A 26,172-nucleotide genomic window follows, 5' to 3' on the forward strand; every position below is an offset into this window, starting at 1 on the left:
GGGCGCAGGCAGGGGCGGCAGCCGGAGCGGCGGGGACGGGCCTGGCGCCGGCGGCGGCGGAGGGGGCGCCGCGGGCGGGCGATGTGAGCGCGGCGCTCTGGGCAGGTGAGGCGCGCCGGCCGGGGGCGGCGGGCGGCGGGCGAGGCGCGGGCGGGGCCGGCAGGACGGGGGTCAGCCCCTGGGCCGCTGTCCGGCTCCCCCTGGGCGCGGCGGGGCGGGCGTCTCCGCGCCTGGTCAGTCCCGCGGGCCGGCGGGTGGGCGGGCGGCGCCGGCGGGAGCCGAGGCCGGGCGGGGTCGGAGGCCCGGGCACCTGTTCGGGCCAGGCGCGCACCCCAAGGGGCAGCCGTGCTCGGCCCCGGAGCCCGGGCGCCGCTGACCGGGCGGAGGGTCGCGAAGGAGGCTGCCCTGGGCTGCTCAGCCTCCGCCCCGGCCGTCTCTGGATCCCCGCTTCCGGGCACCTCGCTCCCGGGGTTGCTCCCTGTTGTGCCGGGGGCGGGGGTCTGGGTGTTTGAGGCCCCTGGAGAGCCTGGCCGGCCGGGGGTCCCCCCGGGAGGGGCTGCCAAGAGGCGTCTGCCTCACGCCACTGCTTTTCTCCAGGTAAACAGGCGGCGGCGGGTTGTGCTTGGCCCCGGAGGTCTCCGTGGTCACTCTCGCGCTCAGTTGGTCTTGCCGTTCCGAGGGCGGACCGCCCCGGGGGCTGTAAACAGTGCCCTTCGAGGCCAAGTGGCCATGCTGTAGGGCGGCACTAGTCAGGGAGTCTTGTGTTAAGGCTTTCAGGAAGCCTTTTCCACGCTGGGCCTCAGTTTCCCCACGTGAGAACGGAGGGTTCGGATTAGTTCTCTAAAGACTGTTCCAGCGCTGCTACGCTGTGTAAGCCTGGAATTGGAAGGGCTGTCCCTGGTTGAAGACACTGGGCAGCTTCACTGAAGACTTTTTTTTCCCTCAAATGTGCACTTTTAGCCACTTAATTCACTTTTGTTTCACACAGGTTTAAAATGACTACAAGCAGCGTTTTCCAACCTCACTTTATCATCTTTCATCCCTTGCTGTTCACCCTAGTTTTAGTGAATCACATTCCTCGGAGTTTTGCATGCAAACATTTTGTTTATATTTGCCCATTTTTCTTTGTTCCCTAGTCCAGGCCCTCTTTGCTTCACATCTGGATTATTGCAACAGTTTCTTAGCTGGTCGCTGACTCCAGAGGTTTCCCCTCCCCCATCCTTCCTTTATGCTAACGCCTAACTTACTATAGGAAGTCAAAAAATAGTTGAGCGCCTTCTTGCTTATTAAATGCCAAGATGCTGTTCCATGTGGTGGGGGAAAGTAATTGAAGGATCACTTAGTCTCCAAATAGCTTCACATTAGGTGCCAAGACATTACCTGTGAAAAGGTAATTTTGATTAGACAACGCTGTGTACAGTAGAATTAACAAGGCAAGATGGAGGTCACTGTAGGCACAGTGGTCAGGGAGGGCTTAGTGAGGGGGCGGGATTTGAGCTGGGTGTTAAAGGATGAGTAGGCTTCAGATAGGAAAAGAGGAGTCAGGCCCAGTGATCCTGTGGAGTTAGTGACTAGACCAGTCTCCTGGCAGAAAAGGGCTCATGTAGAGAGGGGTAGGAGGAAAGATTGGTTGGGGCTGGTTCCAGAAAGAACTTGAACAGTAGGCCAAAGTTGAAACTATTCTAAAGGCACTGTTGAGCGACAGGAGACAAGGGGTGGTTCATGCGCTAGAGCCGGAAGGGAGAGGCTGGAGGCCAGAGGATCAGCTAGGAGGCATTGGTAGTTATACTACTATTCAAAGCTGATTGGTGTCCAGCCATTGCATGCCCTATCTGCCCAGGGCTGTCCTTGATTTAGTCCCACCTCATCCACCTGAACCTTATTCCCTGCTTCTTCTCCAAGTCTGGCCCCAGCAGAAGCCAAGTCATGACTGCCTCTTGGGCTTTGCCCCTGTTGTTCCCCTCCTCTGTGCACATTCTCCATTTCACTTCCTTCAAGTCCCTGCTGAAGACATACTTCCTTCAGAACATGTTCCCTGACTGCCCTACCCCCATGCCTTTGTGACACTCAGATCCAGCACTTGTTCCTTAGTTATTGAACTTGTTCTTGTCCCAAATGGAGTGGGAGATTTTTTAAGGGCACTGGATTTTTACTACTTCTCTCAGAGCCCTTCTAGTACCTGTATTTTTTTTAATAGGTATTCAGATACTTTCTGATTTTTGTTGGTAAACAATTTTTTAACATTTATTTTAGGGAGAAGCTCTTTTAGTTATTAGTGTTGTCTATCATGTTTAACTGATGTTTAATGCCAGTCAAGGTGGATGTTTTCAGCTTTCATTCTTGGGGTACAGAAATCTTACAAACATTAAAATGTTTATTCCTGATCACAGGAAAAGAAAAATGTCATAATTCTTCAGTCAGAAGATGTGGGGAAAGATTATCAGCTTTGCAATCACACCTTGGTTTGAATCCCAGCAAGGCTACTTACTAGCTATGTGAACTTGAGCAATTTATCAGATATCTCTGAGCCTTCATTTTTTATTTGTAGTATGTAGGATGATAAAGACCCTTTCATAGGATTTCATATGAATTTTTAAATGAAAATGAAATACAAACAAGGTAGTAAAATTTGTATTACCTAGTAACTGCTTAATACATTGTCATTGGGTATGGTTTTATCAAGGGGGGGAGTGATCATAGGCTATCTGACTGTATCCCCTGAGTTATAGAGTTCAGCATGGCTCTGTATCTGCCTTGCAGTTGAAGCACTTGTCAAAAATGTCAGTATCATAAATCTAGAAGCCATAGTTATATTTTATTCTCATTAATTTTCATGTTGCTTTACTTTAAATTCTGCTTAATGTTTTTCAAACTTCTTAATCCTGTCCATTTAATGTTTTGTAGCTGACAAACTGCTGAATTTAGCTTAGTGAAGGTCATCAACTGAACGCAGTTAAGTTTCTAATGGTTATTTTCTGGTTGATGTTGATGGCATGGAAAACCTCATGGAAGAATGCAATTCCAGGTGAGCTTTTCTAATCCTTTTGTCATAAGAAGCAGAGCATAATGTATTTTCCAGGTCCAGTGCCCCTATAATGCACCCTTAATATTTTTATGTTGAGTTCCTTTCTGTAAGAAACTTTTGTTCTTTTACCTGAAACAAAGCTGTTCAATTTGTGATTAGAATTTGAAACATCTAGCAGGGCATGGTGGCACACACCAGCAGTCCCAGCTTACTTGGGAGGCTAAGGTAGGAGGATTGCTTGAACCCAGGAGTTCAAGGCCAGCCTCGGCAACCTTGTGAGACCCCATAACAAAAAGAAAAAGAATTTGGAATATCTTTTTGCCTTCTTCACTGACAGTAAAAAGAATGAACATTTCATAGAGAAATGGCACAAACCATTTGAAGTATAATATATTGTGACCTTGTAATTATTACCATGTCAGACTTAGCCTGACTTTATCCATGTAGTACATCCTTAAATGAGAATTCTCTTCTTGAAGTTGATCATTAAGAATTCTGCATCAGTAAAAACCCTGCTTTTTTGTGTTTGTGTGATGCTGGGGATTGAACCCAGGGCCAGTTTACCACTGAGCTATCTCCAGCCCTTTTTATTTTTTATAACCCTTTTATTTATTTTTTTGAGACAGAGTCTTGTGAAGTCACCCAAGCTATCCTCAAGCTTTCAATCCTACTGTCTTAGCCTCTGGAGCTGCTGAGATTACAGGCTTTCATCAACACACCCAGCTTAAAGTCTTAGAGGAGGTAGGAGTTCTGACTCTTAAGAATGACAAATCTAGGTTCAAGTCCTGGCTGAGCCAGTAATTAGCTGAGTGAACTAGGGAAAGTTTCTTCATATCTCAGTTTGTTTCTTCATCTGTAAAAGGGGAATACTTATAACAATTGTCTCATTGTTGTCAGGAAGATTTAGTGATCAAGTAAAGAGCTTACTTAGAGCACTGTACACAGTAGGAGCTGAATAACTCAGTCCTTACCATTGCAAGTAAAGAGGTCATTCCTCTCCTGCTTGGAAAGCTCTGAAGCAGCTTCTGATGTTTTGCATTGACTAAGACAAATCGCACCCTCTCAGAATTAGTATATCTGAGCAGACCTGGAGAATGTTAACGCCTTTGTAGGAAATGTAACAGTTTGGATAAAAATGTTCTTTCAGGCTTACATGAATTAATGCAGTAAGAACTCTAAACTTGTTTTCCTTTAAATTAGGATGAGTGCTTCATGAATATCCATCACAGAATGCCATTTTCTTTATTTTTTATTTTTTCTTGCGTTGAGTTTCAGTAGCACCAGAATGTTTCGTGCAGCCCTGGTGCTATTCGGCTGTTGCTGCTTTCCAAAGGATTAGATTGTAGCTCATGACAGCTCAATTTTAGTTTTGATCTAGACCCGGGCAGAAATATCTAGAAAAGTTATTTTTATATAGTTGTTACTGCTGTTACCATGCCTTTCATCTCCCTGCTTCAATCTGTGGTCTTTTTTAAAGACTTTGTATGAGTGAAAATTAGGGATCTTCAGTGTCTGATGGAGAAAGCTTAGTTTGAGCTGTGTCTCAGGTGTCAGCAAGTTACTAACTGAAGCCAGCAGGTGCATCTGGGTTTGAAATCATGAGCATCTTGACTGAGAATAATGGGTACCTCCTGGCGCCTTAAACAACTTCCAAATTTGTAACCTTACTTTCCTTTCTTGAAAGTGTAACTGGATATTTTTAAAAGAAGTGTAGCATCTTGTGAAACAAATTATAGCGTTTTCAGGTTAGGTGGGAATAAACCACCTTGCTAGATTTTGCCTTTTCTTAGACATGGTCCTATACCTCAGGGCTCTTCAGCAGGAAAGGCTGAGAGCCAATAATACAGCTAAGATAGCACTACGTGGATCTTGAATCTCTAGCTTGGTTTAGGTTACATCAGCTGAGCCATGATAAGAGCCCCTCTGTCTCTGTTCTCAGAGCTGTCAGAGTGGGAAAGCTCTGTGGCTTTTGAAGCTCACAAAACCAGCACACATCCAGTCCCTTAGTCTGTACTCTTTTGCTTTAATTCTGGTTGTCATGGGGAAATGATTCCAAGGATTTACCCAAGAATTTCGTGAGGGTGTCATGCCCAGGTGACATTTAAGAGTCCTGTCTTGTCTGTAAGTTTTCTGTAGCATGGGTCAACAGTGTGACAGGATGTTCCTAGTTTTTATTGTCTAGTTTCCTCACTAGCAGAATATATGATGCAGAGTTACCACCACCAACAGGATTGAACCCAGGGGTGCTTGACCACTGAACCACATCCCTAACCCTTTTTTTTTGGAGATAGGTTCTTGCTAATTGCTTAGGGCCTCACTAAGTTGCTGGGGCTGGCTTTGAACTTGTGATCCTACTGCCTTAGCCTTCCAGGCTCTGGGATTACAAGCCTGCGCATTCACACCCAGCTGATAGTTTTACTTTTGGTACTAGTCAGTGGAAATGCTGTTTCAGGAGAGAGCTAAGTATGAATGGTACATTTTTTCATCAGATACTGTGTTAGAGTACCGCACCTTTTTCTGTTCCCAGTTCTCTTCTATGTTCTCTCCCTGAGGAACATCATCTTTCACCACCATCCTCAATACAGTTTTTGGTCACTTCCCAATCAGTATCTGTTTCTCTCCTGCCCCATGTTTCCTACTCCTTAGTAGGCAGCCTCAACTCAGCTTGTCCTGGCTGAGCTCCTTGCCTCCTCAAAGTGGATGTCATACCTGTCTCCAAAGTCCTGTTAAATCCTCTGGACTCTCGTTCACAGTGGCTGCCTTGAGAATCCCACCTGCAGTCTCTATCCAGGTGCTCAAGGGCCTCCACCCTATGGCAGTCCTTTGTCACATCCCTTTTTGTACCACTCATGCAGCTCATTGCACCCCAGACCCCATCCGCTTGCATACTGCTCCTGCCACTTCTGTCTGGAGTGTTGGATCTGTTCCTTTTGAAATGCAAGGCCCTGTTTTAAAATATGTTGCCTAAGAAGATTTCTATTGATTTTTAAAAAAATCTTTTTGGTCAGAAGTAATCAGTCCTGTCATTGTTCCTCATAGTTCTTTATTTCTGTCTGTATAATTGTTAGTTTTATATAAAAATTATCCATTTGCAGCCCATCTTTCTTTAGATTTTTTAGTTTAAAAAACTATTTATTTTTAGGCGAAAAGCCTACATGTCTTTTATAAAATTTAGTGAGGCTAATACAACTGTGTGATTAAAAAAATCAGAAGTTTTAAAATGAAGTATGTTTCCCTTCCTAAGGTGACCAGTGTTAATATATCATGTGATTCCTTCTAGAACAGATTCAGTAGCACATACATTTGACCCTTGAGTAACACCTGTTTGAACTGCATGGGTTCACTCATTCATGGAACATTTAAAAAATTTTTTTTTATATTTTAATAATTTGAAAAACCTCACAAAGCATGTAGCCTAGAAATGAGAAAAAGATGTCATGAATGTGTAAATATGTGGATACTAGTCTTTATTTTATTGTTCTCTGCCATAAAATACCCACAAATCTATTACAAAAAGTTAATATGGGGCTGGGGTTGTGGCTCAGCAGTAGAGCGCTCGCCTAGCATGGGGAGGGTCTTGGGTTTGATCCTCAGCACCACATAAAAACAAAATAAATAAAATAAAGGTATTGTGTCCAACTACAACTAAAAAATAAAATATTAAAAAAAAATTAATGTGTATCAAAACTTAAAACAGCTGGTTGTGGTGGTGCAGGCCTGCCACAGTCTGGCTGGGCACACAATCACGAGCCACCACACAGCTTGTAGATTCAAACAGCAACTCTTTATTCCCGAACTCACACCAGCCGTCTACAATCACGTTCTGGGGAAATCCACGTTCTCTGCCCAAATCCACGTTCTCTGCCCAAATTCACCTCCACTGGGCTTCTATCTCTCAAAAAATACTGTCTGAATCCCGTGAGAACTCAAGGGGAACTCAGGCAGCAGGATGCGCCCTATTCCCAGCAGGAATAATCTTAAACCTTAAACCTGGAACCTAAACCGGGAACGCCCTAATCCGCCTTGGTCCTTGAGCAAGGTCACCTACATTCAATGTCACTGCAACATGGGGGTACGCTGGCAAGGAAATTGTCATACCTACTTGGCTAATGGCTCCCAGCACAGGCCTGTAATACCAGCAGCTCCAGAGGATGAGGCAGGAAGATCTTGAGTTCAAAGTCAGCCTCTGCAAAAAAAGCAAGGCACTAAGCAATTCAGTGAGACCCTATCTCTAAATAAAATACAAAATAGGAATGGAGATATGACTCAGTGGGGATATGACTGAGTGCCCCTGAGTTTGATCCCTGGTACCCCATTTCCCCCCAAAAAACCCTTAAAACAAACACAGACCACATAGTACCATTTGCATTTGAGAGAAATGTAAACAAACATAAAGATGCAGTACTAAGTCATAACTGCATAAAATTAATAGTAGTATGTACTGTATTGCTGTAATAATTTCACAGCTACCTCCTGTTGCTATTGCAGTGAGCTCAAGTGTTAGGAGTATTCACCTAAAATAATTGTGTAATACTAATCCTTCCACATCACTCCAGTAAGTTGCATGTAGTGATAAAAAGTATTCTCTTGAGGTTCTTGTGCGCTTTTTACTACATATAATGCATATAGCATACAAAACATGTTAATCTACTTGTTTGTTATGGGTAAGCGTCCTATCAATAACAGGCTATTAATTGTAAAGCTTTGGGGAAGTCAAAAGTTATAAACTTACAAAACACTGCACCTGGCTATCTGTTCTTTTAAATGACTGCATAATATTTCATAGTAGTTTTGTTTTTGAGGCAGGGCCCACTGTGTTGGCCAGCCAGTCGTCAAACTCCTGGGTTCATGTTCCTCCTGCAGGAATGTATGACCCCATCCAATTTGCTTTTTTCTTTCTTTCTTTCATTCTTTCTTTCTTTTTTTTTCTTTCTTTCTTTTTTTTTTTTTTTTAAAGCCAGTCTCCTTTTGATGGTGGTCCTTTTTTTTTTCTTCTTCCTATAACAAAGAAAAATCCTTAGTTGGACATCCTTGTTACATATATCCTAATCCTAATGTGGAGATATATATATATATATATATATATATATATATATATATATATATGAAAAAATTTATGGGTTTTATATATAAGTAAATCTATCTATCTATTGATGGTACTGGGTACTTTCATTGAGCTACATCCCCAGTCCATTTTGTGTTTTATTTTGAGATAAGGTCTCCCTAAATTGCCCAGGTTGGCTTCAAACTCCTGGGCTCAGTCAATACTCTGCTTCTGTCTCCTCAGTAACTGGGATTATAGGTGTGCACCACCCACCTAGTTTGTGAATATGATGTATTTAAAGGCTCAATTCTTAGCTGTCATTTGGGGACCAACAGGTAAATGCCCTTTATGTGTTGAGAGATATTACCTAGTTATCTCTCAGGATTACATTTGCCAGCTCTTTTAAAATGTCCACAAGTCTGATGAGTTAAAAGTTATATTTCATGGGCTGGAGTATAGGTCAGTGGTAGAGCGCTTGACTAGAGGCTCTGGGTTTAATCTCCAGAACTTTAAAAAAAAAAAAAAAAAAGGTCTTTTTTCTTTTTGGAATTCAAATGTCTTTAATCATGAGTAAAGTTAAAACATCTCTTCATGGTCTTTTTTTGTTTTCTCTGGGTTTTGTTTGTTTTGTTGAACTGTGTATCCTTTGCCCTTTCTTCAGTAGGTTTTTTTGTGTTCACCCAATTTGATTTATAAATTAAAGAATTTGGACAGTAGCCCTCTGTCAAACATGCATGCATTTTTCCTCTAGTATGTCGTTCATCTTGTGGTGTTTTTGGAAAGGGGGGTATGTTTTTTTCATGCTTTTATGTTGTCTTTGCCTTTGTGGCTTCTGGAACTTATGTTATGCTTAGAAAGGCCTTTATGTCAATATAAACAAATTAACCCATGTTTTATTTATTTTTTGGTGATATGCAAATCTTTCAAAATAGTGGTATAAGAATATAATGAATAATATAATTGTATTAATAGGACCCTCCATACATTCCCTGGTACTATTTAGGGCCTTGGTAAACTAATGCAATAGCTCTGAAAACTCAGGGTGCTGTGTTTCTGTTAATTGGACTCTTTAGCTTATGTTACCCTATGGAGTCATCATATATATAAGGGCGGTTGTTGCCTTTTTTTGCTCAAACTCAGTGGGAGGAGCTGGGTGATGGAAGAGCAGGGGCTCTCATTACTGGTGTCCAGACTTGAGCAGTTTCTGTTAGATTATGGTTGACTAGATTATAGTTTGCAAAATGCCTTTCTGTTCCAGAACTCCTTTAGGCAAAATGTACTTTCCTCCTAGGGGAGCTTTGGAGCCTGCATTAGAGGCGTCATTTCCTTGTTTGTTGTGTTTCAGAACAGCGTCTTGTCCTCATTCATGGGCATGGTGAAGTCATTTGTAGTTAATTTTTGAGTGGGATCTTGCAAAGATCTCAAGCAGCTTTACTTACTAAGCCTGTTGCCATATGGTCTTGCATCAGCCCTTGTTCTCTTTTCCTTCACCTTTTTCAGGTCTTTGGGAGGAGTGTCTGGCCTGGCTCAGGTGGTATTGACAGACCAGTCCCACTCTCCCTATGGCTGTGCCCACAGTGCCTCAGTATATGAGTAGCCTCTCTCTTGCTGGAGCCCATTCTGTCTTAACTCCACCCAGTGTGTGTCACTTTACTTCTAAAGCTGTCCACCTCCCCCTGGACTCACCTTGGTGATTTAGCTTCCCCACCTGCTGTCCTCTGGTGCCATCAGACTTGGCTTCCTTACTATTTGCTCACTCGTGGGTAGTCCCCTCAGTTTGCTCTTGTTTTTGGAACACAGGCCCATTGCTACTTTGAATTCTTTTGAACTTGGACTGGATGAACCCTGTGTCTTCTTGGAAGCATCTGCTCTTTGGGACTTCCACCTTTAAACACCAAAGGACCAGTCACTTGAGCCTAGTTCTGTGGTTTCTAATTAATTGAGACTTTAACATGTAAAGATGGTTTTTTGTTTAAAGCAGGTAAAATGAGCCAGGATTAAGGGGCTCTGAGGGAGAAATAGGGATCAAAGCTGTGAATATGGATGGCATAATGCACTTTTAGCTGGGTTTTCTGCTCACAGTCCTTACTTCTACAGGTGATTTTGATCTAAAAAGAGGATGCTGAAATTGCTTTTTCATAGAGATGTGCATTTGTAATTTTGGTGGATTTTACTAAAATGCCTTCATTTGCTGTTCTTCCTCCTGGGCAGCAGTCGGAACAGTCCTGGGAAAATTGGCCTTAGAGTCTGTTTCCTCATCTTTAAAATGGTTTAATAGTGCTGCTTCATGGGGGATGGTAAAGGTTCAGTGAGCATGGTGAGTCTTTCAGTCATGCCTATATGCATCAAGCATTTGGTACCTGGTGGTTACTGACATGTCAAGATGTCCATGTAGGAGTCTTGACACGGACATCTGTCCAAAGAGTTGGGCTTTGTAGTCCAAGGCTGGCCACTTGTTTACGGACCCTTGCAGCCACAGATCTTCTAATGTTGGAAGCTGGAAAAGGACTTTTCCAGGAAAAGGAGGAAGGTTAAGGTATGTGATTGGAGGTAGCAGTCATCTCCTTTTTTCAGTTTCTGAGACTGGTATAGGGGTTTGATATGTGTGGAAGCAGAATATTGGATTGCCCATATTAGAGGATCCTTCCCAAAACCCAGCCACAAGACCAGCGAGAGCATCAAATGGCCACGGCAGAAGCTGTGTGAGAGGTGGAAGCTGTTTCCATAGTTTGACTTCATACTCTTTCTTCATACTCTTTCTTTATAAGACAGTAAGAATTCTGGCTGGAGGTATGACTCAATGGTAGAATCCTGGGTTTGATTTCTGAGCACTACCAAAAGAAAAAAAAAAGGAAGGAAGGAAAAGAAAAATAATTCTAAAGTAAGAATTTGAAAAAGCAGAAAGATGGTCTCTTCATTGGTTGTATGAGCAGAAGAGACCTCTGAAGCTGAGGAGCCAGCAGACCCCTTCAACTAAGTCCTCTCCATGTGGTGGTTTTGAAAGAAGTGTTTCTGGTTTTTATCAAAAGTATAGTTTTTACAAACAAAACCAAAATAAATATTGTTAAAATAAGTATTAATAGTACTACAGAAAAATGTTCATTTTATATGTGCCTCTTTTTTAAATTAAAGTGCAAAAATGTACATGTCTTGTGGGCATGATTTTTTACCTAATATGAGGGAAAGCCCTATGATTAATATGCTAAATTAAAGAAGACTGATTCTGATGTTTTTAGTGAGCAGAATAATCAAATTCATTATTGTTTTCTGAAGAAGCTGCAAACTTAATCTAAATGAAAAACTCATATAAATCACTACTCTGCATTATCAAAAATGAATTCCATTCCCATATCTCTTTGAGTTGGGAGGAACTGCATTAAGCCTGGATCAAACTACAAGACTGGGACTCATTCATCTTTGAATTCCCTGTGGTTTTGTATAAGTAGGAGATTGATATTAAATGAATATTTCCTATAAAAGGAGGAAAAAATAATTTAAATCCCCAGTTAGTATGCCATTTAGTGACTACAGTTAAATCTCATATTTGCAGCACATATGACAAAAGGCTAATTTCCTTAATTTGCAAAGAGCTCTGACAGTTCAATAAAAAAGGCAAATATGGGGCAGGGGCTATAGCTCATTGGTAGAGTGCCTGCCTCGTATATGTGAGGAACTGGGTTCGATCCTCAGCACCACATAAAAATAAATAAAGATATTGTGTATATCTACAATTAAAAAAATATTAAAAAGAAAAAGGCAAATGTGGGCAAAGATAAGAATAGGCAATTCAAAGACAAAAGTTAGACAGGTTGCATTAAACATGAGAAAAGATATCAACCTCATTTAAACATAAACATATGCACATCGAAATGATGAGGTACCATTTTTCTCCTGTCAGTTCAGCAAAAGTTAAAATTTAATACCAATTGCTGGCACTTGCAGGGGAGCAGACTCTTCCCCATGTTTTTGGTAAAAGGCTAGTTGCTTCCACCTTATATAGAGGATAATTTGGCACTATTGAAATGAAAACCTCATGATTTCTCTGTGAGGAGTTAGAAAAGAAAGCCACAATGTATGTGACATGTATGTTGCTGTTCTGGCTTTGTATTGGCTATTTAAGTTGCTTCCTGTTTTGATATAAGATGGAACTGGTTAAAAACACTGACACAACCATCCATGGAATGCTGTGAAGTTGGAAAAAGTGGGGTCATGGGGTATATGCTGCTAAGGAAAGACTTTAAGGTATATTAAATATGTTTCTTTGTTTCTTAAGATCAGGGTACAAAACAGTTTAGGCCAATACAATACATGTTTAAATTTCTCTGAAAGAGCACCCCAAAACTACCAGTGATTGTCTGTGGGAAAAGGGGTTGAGATTGAGGAAAGTTTGGCAGTTTTTGTACTTTTTTCTACTATAATCTGAAATTCTATGTGCATATTTTAAAAAGATAATTAAAAATTGATCTAACATAGGTATAGGCCCTCTGGCATTCTATGTAGGGAAGAAATCAAGAACTGCCAGAAGCCATTGAGTAACCTCTTGGAGGATCTTATTTGAACTTGAAGTCCCTTTTACAAAAGGTTCTGACCTCTTCTATCTCAGGACTACCAACCAGGCCTAATAAGTCCAGTCATGGGGTATAGAACTTGTGATGAATTATGCTATTTGCTCTCTGTAGCCTGGTAATGTGCCTAGAACTCAGATTAACTATAAATTCACTTTTTTCCAGTCTTTTAGAAGCTGCTTACTCAAGAGTGTTGCTTGTTAGCAGCTCTAGGGAGGAACTTTGAATCTCATTGTCACTGTCGAAGGAAGCATTGGTATAAGGGAGAGGAGAGCAAAGTGCTACCTTTCTCATTTCGCAGAAAAATGGAATCCCTCTTAGGCGTTAATCAGGGTGTTTCATTTTTCCCCTTAGTGATTTTATTTCAAGTATCATTCTCTACTTCTGAGAAGATAAAAAGCTGCACACAGGAGAGGAGGCCTCATTGTAAACGTGTTCTTGGTTTTTCATTCTGCTTCAGAAATGCTTTTTTTTGTCCTTTTCCCCTGGTTTTTGTCTGTCCCCCACCCCCTTTTGCCCCTTCATTCCACAAGTTGCTATTTACACACTTGGTATCATGGAAATGCTATAAGGTTAAGTAATATTTGACCTCTCGTCAGGTGCCAGCTGGGTTGCATTTTTGTAAGTTGTGCCAATTTGAGAAAGTATTGTCTCATCTTAATTTTTTAGTTTACAAATGAAATGATTAAGCATTTTTTCTCTGTTTAAAAGGCAAGGATATTTTCATTTCTTTTTTAAAGCATCTGTTCATACTCTTTGCTGATTTTTTTCAATTGTTATATATGACTTTCATTGATTTATGAATTTTGTATTCTCTGCCATGTATGTTGGAAAATATTTTTCATAATTTTTTTTTCTTTTGGTCAAAAGTTTGTTTTTTTTTAGGTATATAAAAAACTTACTTCTGTAGTTAAACCTATATATCTATCTTCCAGTGCTTAGAACTGTCTTTTCCTAGAGATTATTTCAGGATATGCTATAAGAAATCTGATTCTGTTATTGTTTGTTCACATTCCCTAAGCAGCATCTATTTTAATCATTATTCCTTTTTTTTTTTCCACTGATTTGAAATGGCTCATGAGGCTGATTTCTACTTCGGTCTATCTCAGTCTGATTTCTACCTGCCTGCCCTGACAGCATGATGTGGGCTCTGCCCTTCCCTTCAGCCCTGTCCTGCTCTGGTATGACACTCCCAGCGATCCTTCCTTCCCAGCCCAGGCTCTTTATCTCTTTATACATGTGATTTCTTCTGCCTAGACAGTTTCCTTGCAGCACCCCCACACCCTCACAGAGCTCGCTAACCTTTGCTCATCCTTTTGGTCTCATTTAAAATAGCATTTATGGGCTGAGTTTGTAGTTCAGTGGAAGAGCACTCACCTGGCACATGTGGGCACTGGGTTCAATCCTCAACACCACATAAAAATAAATAAATAAAAAAAAATAAAGGTATTGTGTTGCCACAGTCCGGCTGCAGCAAAATAACCAGGGGGGTGACAAGGAACTTGTGTAGATTGATACAGCAGGAGTGGGAGCCGTTTATTGTAGGACAGGAGGGGTATATATACATTACACACATCGTATCTTAATTAACATAAACTAGATACAGCAGTCAACCAATAAGGAATCTCCACACTCAATGGCCCGCTGGTGTTACTTCACAAACCACTCCCTCTCGCAAAATGCCAGGCGCCATCTTGACTTGTTTACAGACTCTAACATTGTGTCTCTCTGCAACTAAAAAATATATTAAAGAATAAAATAAAATAGCATTTGTTCATGTGGCCTTCTCTGACCAGTCCCCCATTATAAAAGATCTCATAGTTTGTATCACAGTTTATGAGAGGATTATAACGCACCTGGTGGTTAGTGCCTGGCACATAAAAGGTACTTAATATCTATTTTATTTACCAAATTAACTTGAATCTAATTTTACATTGGCTATATTTTTCTTTTTCTAAAATTTCTTTTAGCATTTATTCTAGATCTGTGCTGTCCAATTTGGTAGCCACTAGCCACACATACACTTGAAATGCAACTAGTAGGGCTAGGGATGTAGTACAGTGGTAGAATACTTACCATATGTAAGGCCCTGGGTTCAATCCCCAGTCCTGCCAAAAAAAAAAAAAAAAAAAAACCAAACCAATAACAAAACCAACCCCTGAAATGCAACTAGTCCACACATGTTGTATATAAAATACACATCAGATTTCAAAGACTTAATATGAAAAAAGGAATTTAAAACGTCTCATAGCTTTCTAAACTGTTGTTGATTATGCGGTGCCATGTTTTAGATACATTGGGTTAAATATATTGTGAAAATTTATTTTAGTTTTTTATTTTAAAAAATATAATTTACTAACACCAGGCACTATGCTGCATGTCTGTAATCACAGCAACTTGGGTGGCTGAGGCAGGAGGATTGCAAGTCTGAGGCCAGCCTAGGCAGTGTAGTAAGGCGCTCAGTAACTTAATGAGACTCTGTCTCAAAATAAAATAAAAAAATAAAAAGGGCTGGGGATGTAGCTCAGTGGTAAAGCATTCCTGCGTTCAACCCCCAGTACCAAAAAAAAAAAAAAAAGTACTAGATGGTTTGGGTTGCAATACAGTGATAAGGCACTTGTCCAGCATGCATAAGACCCTGGGTTTCGTCCTTGGTGCTGCAAAGAAAAAGAAAAAAAAAGCAACTAGAAAACATTAAGTTACACATGTGTTTTATTTTTCATTGTTCTAGCATGTTTGAGATCCTGGGTTTAATTCCCAGCATGGGGTCGGGGGATGAATTGAAATCATTTTGTCAAATTTCTAAGAAAATATTCCATTGAGTCGCATTACATTTACAAATTAATTTTAGATAAAGGTTTCTGCCTCTATAGTATTGAATCTTCCTTCAGAAGCATCTCTTCATTTATGCATTTGTATTTTGTCCTTGTATTAAGGTAGTATTGTATTTCCTTTTTGTTGGCCCTACTGAAACCAGAATTTTGAGTGAGACTAGATTCCCTGTTTGGTCAATTTCCTCTGGGTTTTTGTCCTACAAATTTTGAAGAAGGGAAAAGCAAGCAGAGCAGGATTTATTTAAGGGAGAAGAGATAGAACCCCTGCCATGCGGGAGGGGGACTCATAGCAGGAAAAAAAAAATTTGGTGTGCCAGCTTAGGAGTTTATATATGATTCTGGGCTGAGCATGGAACAAAATCTATATAAAAAGGCATTGAAAAAGTATCAAGGGGCTGGGACTGTAGCTTAGTGGCAGAGCGCTTGCCTAGCATGTGTGAGGCACTAAGTTCGATCCTTAGCACCACATAAATATAAACAAAATAAAGGCATGCTGTTCATCTACAAATACAATCAAAAATTTTTTAAAAAGTATCAAGACTATCATTTGGACTATCATCACCCCCACCTACCTTTCTATAACTTAAGTCTGAGTTTACCCCCATTTTTCATTTTCCACCTCTGGCCCAAAGGAATTGGCTGGAGGTGTGCCCACAGGTTGTGTCTTTAACATTTGAAATAGGCTCATTAACATGTCTATTGGTTAGCCTATGTGGTTGAATGGGACCAATTATCCTGACTGCCTGGTCATTTTACTGTCTATTTTACATTCACTATTTATTTATCTTCATCCTCACCCAGGTATTGTATAGTTTCTATTGCTTGTTGCTGTCTGTAACTTGTGATCTTACACTTTTTTTTTTTTTATGTGCAGTTATTTTTGAGACCCTCCACTTCTTAAATCCTAACTCTAATATATATTGCAGATGATTTGTTTGTATTTCCTATGTAAATAGTCATAATTGTGTGTAACAGTAATTTCTTTCTCTTTTTTTTTTTTAATGGCTATATGCCTTAATTTCCCCTTGTTGTGTTGCTTTGACTGGAAGTTCCAGAACAATCTAAGAGTAGTAATGGTAAAAATGTTGTCTGTCTTCCAGTTCCTGATGGGAATGCCTTACTAAAGTGTTTACCAGAATGTGCTCCAGGGAGCATTAATTCTTTAGAATATTAATGTGTGTACCTTGAGAAAAGAGTTCCAATTAAATGAGTTTGCAAACTGCTGAGTTAAACAGAATGTTCCTCTGCAGGACTTTTCAGATGGGTTATTATGCTGATGTGTTTTTGATCCCTAGGAGATAAGGAATGATCTGGGGCTGGCTAATTCATGGGCTTGTGTTCTACCAAGTACGTTTTGGGACATGCAGACATAATGTTTCCTTTTTAAGGATGCTGCTGTCATTGACATGCAGTAGATACTGTTTATTATATCAAGAAAGTATTGTTTGCTGACTAGCTTATTGAATATTCCTTCCTTACTCTGAGGTGTTCAACTTCCTCAACTGCATTTTTGGTATAGTATTGATTTAGTCATATGTATTTTTTCCCCTTTGACCTTCTTATTTTATAGATTATATTTGTATATTTCCTAATATGTAGCTACTCCTACTTTTGGGAAGCAGCTGTTCTTGGTTATAATATATTCTTTTAATGCGTTGTATTTCCTAGTATTTCCATTAGAACTTTAAAATCTCTACTTAGACAAAGTAGACAGTGTTCTTTGTGCTATTTGTCATCTTCTGGTATCAGATTTGTGCCAGATGAACTGAAATGCTTTAAATGTTTCTACATGTGTCTGGAACAGTGTGAACGGCCTGAAGATCATTTGTGTCTTGGCACTTCTGTTTCTTTTTTATTTAGTTCTGCCAATTTATGTTATCCTAAAAATATGTCCATTCCATACAGATTTCAAATTGATTTCAGTCGTAAGTCTAGGATAAATAAAGACACAGTATTCCTGTTTGACTAAAATGTTTTAACTCAGATTTTGACATGATTTTTAAAAAAAATTCTAAAGTGATACAGTTCTACTAACTGATCCTTTCCTGCAAGTCTTGTATTTGGTTGCACATTGTCTTGTCTTGAAATTGTTAAATTTTTTTTCTGTGATTATGTTATTATTCTGTATTATTTTCTTTCTTTGAGCTTAATTTGTTATTTATTTACCAACCTCCTGAGTTGAGTAGTTTCACTTATTTTTAGTACTCATTCTTTAATGGTAAAAAAGTTTGAAGGCTTTGACTTCTCTTATTGCCTTTCTTGTTGTTGGTGATATTTTCTAAGCATCCAGCATTTCATTATGAAAAATTTCAAATATTCGTAAAAGTTGAGAGAATTCTATAGCAAACACCTGGATATTTGCCATCCGGACCCTGCCATTGTTAGCATTTTATCATGTTTGCTTTATTACATACCTGTCCATCTAATTTTTTTGGAGATACATTCCCAAGTAAGTTGAAGACCTATGTAAATGTCACTCAGACCCTTCTTTACTGCTGATTTTGTTTGTTTTCTCATTTTATAAATACTTGTATTCCATTCTGATTTTTCTCTGATTCAATACCTATTAAGGAGGGCTTTAACTTTTTATTGGTTGGATCTTAAAAACTAAAATATAATTGTTAGATCTCATCTTGTGTTTTAGTCAGAAAATGTAGCCTGGCCTCTCTGTACTTCATCAGTTTTGAGCAAGCTGGTGCTGCAGATTCCAGACAAGAGGGAAGCAGAACTGTCCCAGGTGCGCCAGCACTGTGAGCTCTAGTGGAGGTGAGGCACTTTTGATGTGTCCATCACTCTTCTTGCTCCTACTCCTAAAAATAACTTTACTGGAAGGGACTGAGCTTTGCTGTGTCACAGAAAAGTGTGCAGAGCAGAAGGTGGAAAAGTGCAAATCATGACAGTACTGACAAGGGACCTGCTTCACTCATGATGCCCAGTGTGCTGTTAACTTGAAAAATACCAGTTAGAAATACACAGATAAGGGCTGGGGATGTGGCTCAAGTGGTAGCGTGCTCGCCTAGCATGCGTGAGGCACCACATAAAAATAAAATAAGGATATTGTGTCCACTAAAAAAAAAAATACACAGTAAGTCAGGTCATCCTTTAGGTGAATTTCAGTAATTTTTAGAGTCTTTCAAATCCTCAAAAGTAAGTGAAACAGGGAAATATTTTTTCTGAAAGTATACTAGTTCCTCAGTTGGAGCAGAAATAGCCCTATTATGTCTAGTGTTTTATTTTTGATCAAGAGAATGTTGGATGGTAATGATACTGAGCTAATTAATCCTGTGGTTATTTGGCTTTAGGTAAATTAACTGAAACCTGAAAGACTAAAAAAAAGCAAGAGGAAGAATGTTGAGGCAGACCTTAGGAGGTACGATAGCTGCAGTGTTTAGATGTTGTCAGCTTGTGTTTATTTCACTTGTGCTTGGTGAGCAGTCATTGGTGAATTATGAAATCTCTCTTTTTCCACAGATTGCGCTTCATGTCGGTAGAAATGGACAGCAGCAGTTTTATTCAGTTTGATGTGCCCGAGTACAGCAGCACCGTTCTGAGCCAGCTAAATGAACTCCGCCTGCAAGGGAAACTATGTGACATCATTGTCCATATTCAGGGTCAGCCATTCCGAGCCCATAAAGCAGTTCTTGCTGCCAGTTCTCCGTATTTCCGGGACCATTCAGCATTAAGTACCATGAGTGGCTTGTCAATATCGGTGATTAAAAACCCCAACGTGTTTGAACAGTTGCTTTCCTTTTGTTACACTGGAAGAATGTCCTTGCAGCTGAAGGATGTTGTCAGTTTTCTGACAGCAGCTAGCTTTCTTCAGATGCAGTGTGTCATTGACAAGTGCACGCAGATCCTAGAGAGCATCCATTCAAAAATAAGTGTTGGAGATGTCGACTCTGTCACTGTCGGTGCTGAGGAAAATCCCGAGAGCCGTAATGGAGTGAAAGACGGCAGCTTCTTCACCAACCCTGTTGAGATCTCCCCTCCATACTGCCCTCAGGTACGGCAGCCCGCTGTGAGCAGTGATCTCCGGATGGAGACAACTCCCAGCAAAGCTTTGCGCAGCCGCTTACAGGAGGAGGGGCATTCAGACAGGGGGAGCAGTGGGAGTGTGTCTGAGTATGAGATTCAGATCGAGGGGGACCACGAGCAAGGGGACCTCTTGGTGAGGGAAAGCCAGATCACTGAGGTTAAAGTGAAGATGGAAAAGTCCGACCGACCCAGCTGTTCTGACAGCTCCTCCCTAGGTGATGACGGGTACCACACCGAAATGGTTGATGGGGAACAAGTTGTGGCAGTGAATGTGGGCTCCTATGGCTCTGTGCTCCAGCATGCATATTCCTATTCCCAAGCAGCCTCACAGCCAACCAGTGTTTCAGAAGCTTTTGGAAGTCTGAGTAATTCTAGCCCATCCAGGTCCATGCTGAGCTGTTTCCGAGGAGGGCGTGCCCGCCAGAAGCGGGCTCTGTCCGTCCACCTGCACAGTGACCTGCAGGGCATGGTACAGGGATCTGACAGTGAAGCTGTGATGAGCAACCCTGGGTATGAGAGCAGTCCCCGGGAGAGGAGTGCAAGAGGTCATTGGTACCCATACAATGAGAGGTTGATCTGTATTTACTGTGGGAAGTCCTTCAACCAGAAAGGAAGCCTTGACAGGCACATGCGCCTCCATATGGGAATCACCCCCTTTGTGTGCAAGTTCTGTGGGAAGAAGTACACACGGAAGGACCAACTGGAGTACCACATCCGGGGCCACACTGACGATAAACCATTCCGCTGTGAGATCTGTGGGAAGTGCTTTCCATTCCAAGGTACCCTCAACCAGCACCTGAGGAAAAACCACCCAGGCGTTGCCGAAGTCAGGAGTCGTCTAGAGTCCCCTGAGAGAACAGATGTGTATGTGGAACAGAAACTAGAAAATGACGCATCAGCCTCAGAGATGGCCCTAGATACCCGGATGGAAATTCATACAGTGTCAGATGCTCCTGATTAAGATGGTAAAGAAGTGCACCCAAACAAAGCACATTAATCAATGCATATTTGTGATTTGCTTTGTTGTAATCTTTGGTTTTCCCAACCATCTGGAAATCTCTTGGTCTCTTGGCAGTTTTTCTAAAGTTTCTGGATGGAACACTTCATTGTGTTTATCCTTTCCCCGCCCTCTCTCCCCCAAGGAGCTCAAAGCATGAAGGGCAACATATCCAGGGAAAACATGGGCTGACAGTATTCCTCTTTGGCTGAACTCTTAATCCAAAATCCTCCAGTGAGTTAGCTATGCCAACTAGTTGATCCGCCATTCTCTGCCAAGAGGCATACTCTCTCTCATTGTGGGCGCTGGCACCAGTGCATTTCCACGGAGGGACTAGGATGCCGTCAGCTGATACAAATGGGTAACCTTTTCTAATTTAAGCTTACTTTAGGGGGTAGTTAGACAATTTATATATATATATAATAAAACGATTATTATATATATAGTATATATACATTCTCAAATTTGAGTTTATTCTGGTTGAGGTGAATGTAAGAGGAATATATAATTTAATACAATGTGAACAGAGCTTTTGACTCTGTCTCATCCCTACCTAATATGTTACTTTTGCCCCTTTGTTTTCCTTACAGAAGAATGTTAATAAGATTTCATATATATTAATCATTGTGTCCAAAAGCAAGCAAAGCAAATCACAGTGTTCACAGCTGTGCTTCATAACAAGTACATAAACCAAATGCCATAAAATTTCTTCAACTCTAGTTGGGAACCCTTTGGAATTTTTGTTCGTTGTCTGGCAGGAAAGCTGGACGACCTGTGGTGCTGACCTTTTTACATAGTATAGTGTTATATTAGCCAACCCCAAAGGAGCAGTGGTTTTCAAGGTTTTTACCGGCCTACAAATCTACCTTCATTCCGTACTGTAGAAACATACATACCAGGTAACTAAATCGAATCACTCTCTACCATGAGTTAGTCCTCGCACTAAAGGAAAGGGATTTGTAGTTTTGTCTACAAAATTCTCCAAGCAGTGTTGTGGTGTTTTTGTTTTCTTCCTCCTTTTTCTTTCCCTTTTCAAACAGCCAGTTCAGGTGCACAGCAACTTTTTCTATGTGCAGTTCCCTGGGAAACTGCAGAACTTGGAATTTGTACTTTTTGTAAAGCTATACTCTATGGGAATTGCAAGCAATATATCTATCTTAGTATTGTGTGTGCTAACGAGAGCCTCGGTGGCTCCCCCACTCTCTCAGTGTTTCCTGCTTAAAGAAACCAACAGTTAAAAGCCCTCTGAGATACTCAGTGTGTCACCAAATTTGTGTGTGTATCACCATATTTTTGGTCACGTGGTGCTATTTTTGTTAAGTATCTTCTAGGTCAGTATAGTTGTAGAAAATGTGAAATTTAATGGTAGTTGCGAATTACAGTTATTTTCCTCTCTTTGGTTCATAGCTTGAAGAGAGACCTCAAAAGCATGTATGTGCTGGCAAACACATTACTGTATACCTGATCCTGTTTGAAAAATGTTCTATTGGTAGGAAAAGTCTTCACTGTTGTGTTCACATATACAAACAGGCTTTACAAGATCGCTTTGGTGCTGTAGACTCCAGCAGCGGGCAGTTCTGGAAGCAGCTTGGTGGTGAGTCTTGCTGCAGGCTGCCCTTGGGATGTCAGCACTGCAGCCTCTGTCTGTGGACCTGGACTCTTGAGTCTACACTCCGCTCATCTCCACAGGGGAACAGTGCTGCCATCTAAGAGGAATAGAAACAAAAGACAGCCTCTGAGGCTGTGCATTAAGGAATGCAGAAATGGACGTTTGCTGGTGTTCCATGCTTTTTTGGCTCTTAAAATACCAACATAGATTTGGGGAATTATTTTGGTTTGGGTTTTTTGTTTTGATTTGTTTTGTTTTTAAGAAAAAAAAGTCATTCAAACCCTTTGTGTGTAATAGCCCGTGGGTGGTGGCTGTGCAGTAGCACCTCTTTAGCACACAGGACCTGTTCACGTGTGAACTGCTACGCTACACATCAGTGTTAACTCCGAGTAGATTACACTCTAATTCTGCTGCTCCTGAGGAGCAGCTCTTGCTAAATCGGGTATATAGTATGCCTTTTTCCTCGTCAAACTGCCTAAGTGGGGGTTTGTTCTCTCCTTGAAGCACTTGTACAACTCCTGATAAAGCCGCGTGCCTCACGGGGAGGCTGGACCCCAAGTGTTTACCCACTTAAATATGTTCTGGGGTTTCAGGTAAATGTTTGTTGATTTTTTTTTTTCTTTAACATGAATAAGTTTGATTTTGATTTTTTTTTTTTTTTTTTTTTTAAGAATTGAATGCAAAAAATTTGTGTTGTATTACAAATTAAGTTTGTGACAAGAAAGACCCAAATCCAAGGACATGAGAGGTCAAGCTCAGGGAAGGAACCTCCTTTTCACTCAGGCTTGGGGCCTTCTGCAAGGCCTCTAGAGCTTTCTGCAGCATATGAGACAAGTTGGGAGGGAGAGCACTTGGGGCAAGCACCTTTAGTGTCCTGGTTCTTGTCATCGTGTCCGTCTTAACCTTATTTACATGAAGTTCTTGTAATTGTAAATTTGTTTAACTGGTTTGAGTTTACCAAAGAGTGACTTATCCAAAATTGTCTTTGACAAAAATATACATTGCTTTGATTGTACAGTTCAGGTTCAAACATTGTCATGGGACTGTTAAGGGGCAGAAAATTGATTGAGTTTCTCTCTAATAATCATGATTCCATATTTTGCAAGTTCCACTTGCTCCCATTCTTGTTGCTAACACTTTACCCTTTCCACTGCTAGCAGTGTTAAGAATGAATTCTCAAGCCATAACACAGTACTGTAAAGTTCCGCAGGGCTTCGAGGGAGGCAGCACGTAGGCCAGCACACAGCTGAGTAGCCTTTCTGAGCATTCGCACTGTCATGCCTTCCAGTGTGCATGACTGGTGAGAGGGTCACTCCACTCAGATCGGGCAGCAGCAGTTAATTGTGCCTTGCCACATGAGGATGTGCCAGGAGGATTAACATGACCACAGAACAGAAACATTCCCTCCCTGAAGTTCACGTCTCCACAGACGAAGTACGCTGTGTAACTCGCAAAGTCCCTATTTCTGTACAGTTTTAGGTTAGGTGTTTTCATTTATATCAAATGCAGAAATCAATTAAGATAAAGTGATATGTGAAAAAAATCTTTTACAGTAAAGTATATCCTGAATCCATAAGGCTTGTTCATAATTGAGTCTCTTCCTGAGCTACCTTCTCAGCATTAGACAATGTGAAGACAGTGACAGCGTCCTTTCTATCAATGTTTAACCTGTTACTACAAACTGTGAAGACAAAGAATTTTATACTTGTACTAATGTTTGTGGTTTTAAACAGTTTTTTCATTCTAATCAGTTCTCTACCCTCTAATTTCTACTAAAGCTGTAAATACATTTAGAAATTATATTTGTAAATACAGTATATGAAGACAAGTTAACTTTTTGGTTAGTGGAAAGCCTCCCACCCAGTTGGCACTGCCTTAGCAGTTGTCTGATTTTTTTTTGTTGTTGTTGTTGTTTTTAGGGTTTTTTTTCCCCCTTTTTTCTTTTTTTAAACAGCAGAAAGGATACTGTCAGTTCACTGTTAAGCAGAATATACTGTAGAACTAAATTGATAATTTTTAAATCTTTCAGAGCATATGTCTCTTCTGATGAAAGCAGTTATAACCAACTCTGTTTTTCCCTTAGCCCAGACCATAGCCTGCATGTTTTTATGTGTAGTTTTGTTTTTATTTTTTTGTTTTTACAGCCTAGACTCTAGGAAGAATTTGCAGGAACACAAAACAAGGGCTGGGGGGAATCATCTATGTGAATGAGCTTTACTTTAAAGAGATTGATGTGTTTTATTTTAACAACTTTTCTGTTTGTTACTGTGACTTTTTGTTGTTGTCGTCGTCATCGTCGTTATTGTTAAATTCTATAATGGTTTCCTGTGAAGCCTCCACTGAAAGGGACTCAAATATGCAACACCTAAACTATTTTCCAAGGGCACATGCCCCTTGAATGGTGCTTCTAGACTGGTCAGGGTTATTTATTAAATTTTATATATGAAAGTATTGGGGAATTATGTAAATTCTTTATATGAAACTATCTAGTTCATAAATCATAGATTTCATATTACTCAGTGCAACTGAACTGAACGTTCAGAAGAGTCATTCACATTGTTCCAAATTTGTAACGGTTATCATGTCACATGCATCTTTTTCAGTAAGTGCCAGAGTGTGTCCACTGTTTCTGCCTTGACTTCTCAGCCCAGAAGAGAACCTGTTTTCTCTGGTTCCCTCTCTGGGTCTGGCACAGACAGGGCTATTGTAAATCTTGATCAAGTCCCGGAGTCAGCCTTGCTTGGCACTCCGAGTAGCCGATTCAGTAAACAGACCTCTTGCTGCCCCTCAGTGACAAGTATGCTGTGAATTCAACCTTTGGACTTGTGGCCTAAGCCTCTGGTTGCTGCCCTGACTAGAGTAAGAGGTAAACTTACCTGGTTTGTTTGAGAATGACCATTTTCCTAATGTGAAAACCATCTCTCTCACCACTTTTATTAGTAGGGCTAACATTGTTTTCCGTTATAAATGGTTGAGCAATTTGAATGACTTAACACAGTGTCATTATCTTGCAATATAAACTGGTAACCTCACAACTCCACACTTCATCACCATATGAAGTAAATGAAGCTAGCTAAGCGGATGCTGTATCAACTAGTAACTTGCCATTAAGGATTATTTTATAGCATGGATTTAAGACTATTTATTCAAATGATATTTTACTCTGTATTCATTTTGTTTTAGATTTGTGACATGAATATTTCAGTGCTGCTTAATTTTGTTCTGAATTCTCGTTTCTTGCTTGTAAATGGCTTTTTTATGGTATAAAGTCAATGGAAATTGCTGTTTGTAAATAAAAATGCTGCTAGAGCAACTGTGCTGTGTTTGCCCTCTGTCTTCGCCTGCCCTGGCCTCTGAGAGTTTCCCTGGCCCTGACAAATATCTGCTGTCTCATAGTTTCTGTAACCACTGTTTTCAAAAGGCAAGGGTTTCATAAGAAGCTCTTGTGCCACAATTGTGCAGAGAAGAGATAGGAGCAGGTGTGTTTCTGATCTTTCTTTTGTGTGGCTAAGACTGGATTAGCAGGGGTGAACCCTGCTGTCCCCACCTGCCTGCAGAAGTACCCATTTGGTTTCTTGAAAGTGCCTTACCTGGTCCTGCACAGAGCTCGAAGCTGTACGGGCTGTCTCTTCTGCCTCCTCTGTCTTCTCCCACTTGGCCAAGACAACTCCTCCGGGTTCCAATTCTGCTTCCTTACAAGGGCTATTGAAGTCAGGCCCCTTTACAAAGGTCTTGTTGAGCTGGGTTCCTGCCCATGGAGCACTTACTACCATTTGTAATTGGATGTTCATTAGTGGGATTATTCAGCTCATCTTTACCCCACCAGTCTGGCAGCCCTCTGCTGCAGGGATCCTGAACTCATTCTCACTTGTGTGTTCTTTGAGTGAATGGGCAGTTGCACATTTTCAGGAGGGTCAAGCAGGGCAGCAGGGCTGGTACAGGGTGGGATTCGGTTTGGCTTCTGTGGAGCTGGCTTGCTCCTTATACTCATGAGTAAGGGCTGCTGTATAGTAAGTTCTCTGCCTTCTCTCCAGGGCTTTTCTATGGTTAGGTGATGGTGAGG

The 26,172-nt window shown here is 40.9% G+C and overlaps 1 protein-coding gene across 9 annotated transcripts; it reads left to right on the top strand.

Moving 5' to 3' along the window:
- On the top strand, positions 1 to 25,422 carry Zbtb34 (zinc finger and BTB domain containing 34). Of its 9 annotated transcripts, none has more exons than XM_058581772.1 (4): positions 38 to 105; positions 18,113 to 18,234; positions 18,771 to 18,838; positions 18,940 to 25,422. In XM_058581772.1, exon 4 carries the CDS (start codon positions 18,950 to 18,952, stop codon positions 20,462 to 20,464), a length of 1,515 nt encoding a protein of 504 aa, XP_058437755.1. In that variant the 5' UTR covers positions 38 to 105; positions 18,113 to 18,234; positions 18,771 to 18,838; positions 18,940 to 18,949; the 3' UTR covers positions 20,465 to 25,422. The 9 variants fall into 9 exon arrangements, with proteins under 9 accessions (XP_046307815.1, XP_046307820.1, XP_058437755.1 ...); XM_046451861.2 differs by lacking the exon at positions 38 to 105 and adding an exon at positions 401 to 3,025; XM_046451859.2 differs by lacking the exons at positions 18,113 to 18,234; positions 18,771 to 18,838 and adding an exon at positions 2,905 to 3,025 and having other exon boundaries at positions 1 to 105.
- The last annotated feature ends 750 nt before the right edge of the window (positions 25,423 to 26,172 follow it).

This window comes from Marmota monax, unplaced genomic scaffold (genome assembly GCF_021218885.2).
Source record: "Marmota monax isolate L192 unplaced genomic scaffold, Marmota_monax_Labrador192_F-V1.1 WCK01_AAM20220418_F8-fsc00020, whole genome shotgun sequence".
Lineage (NCBI taxonomy): Eukaryota > Metazoa > Chordata > Mammalia > Rodentia > Sciuridae > Marmota > Marmota monax.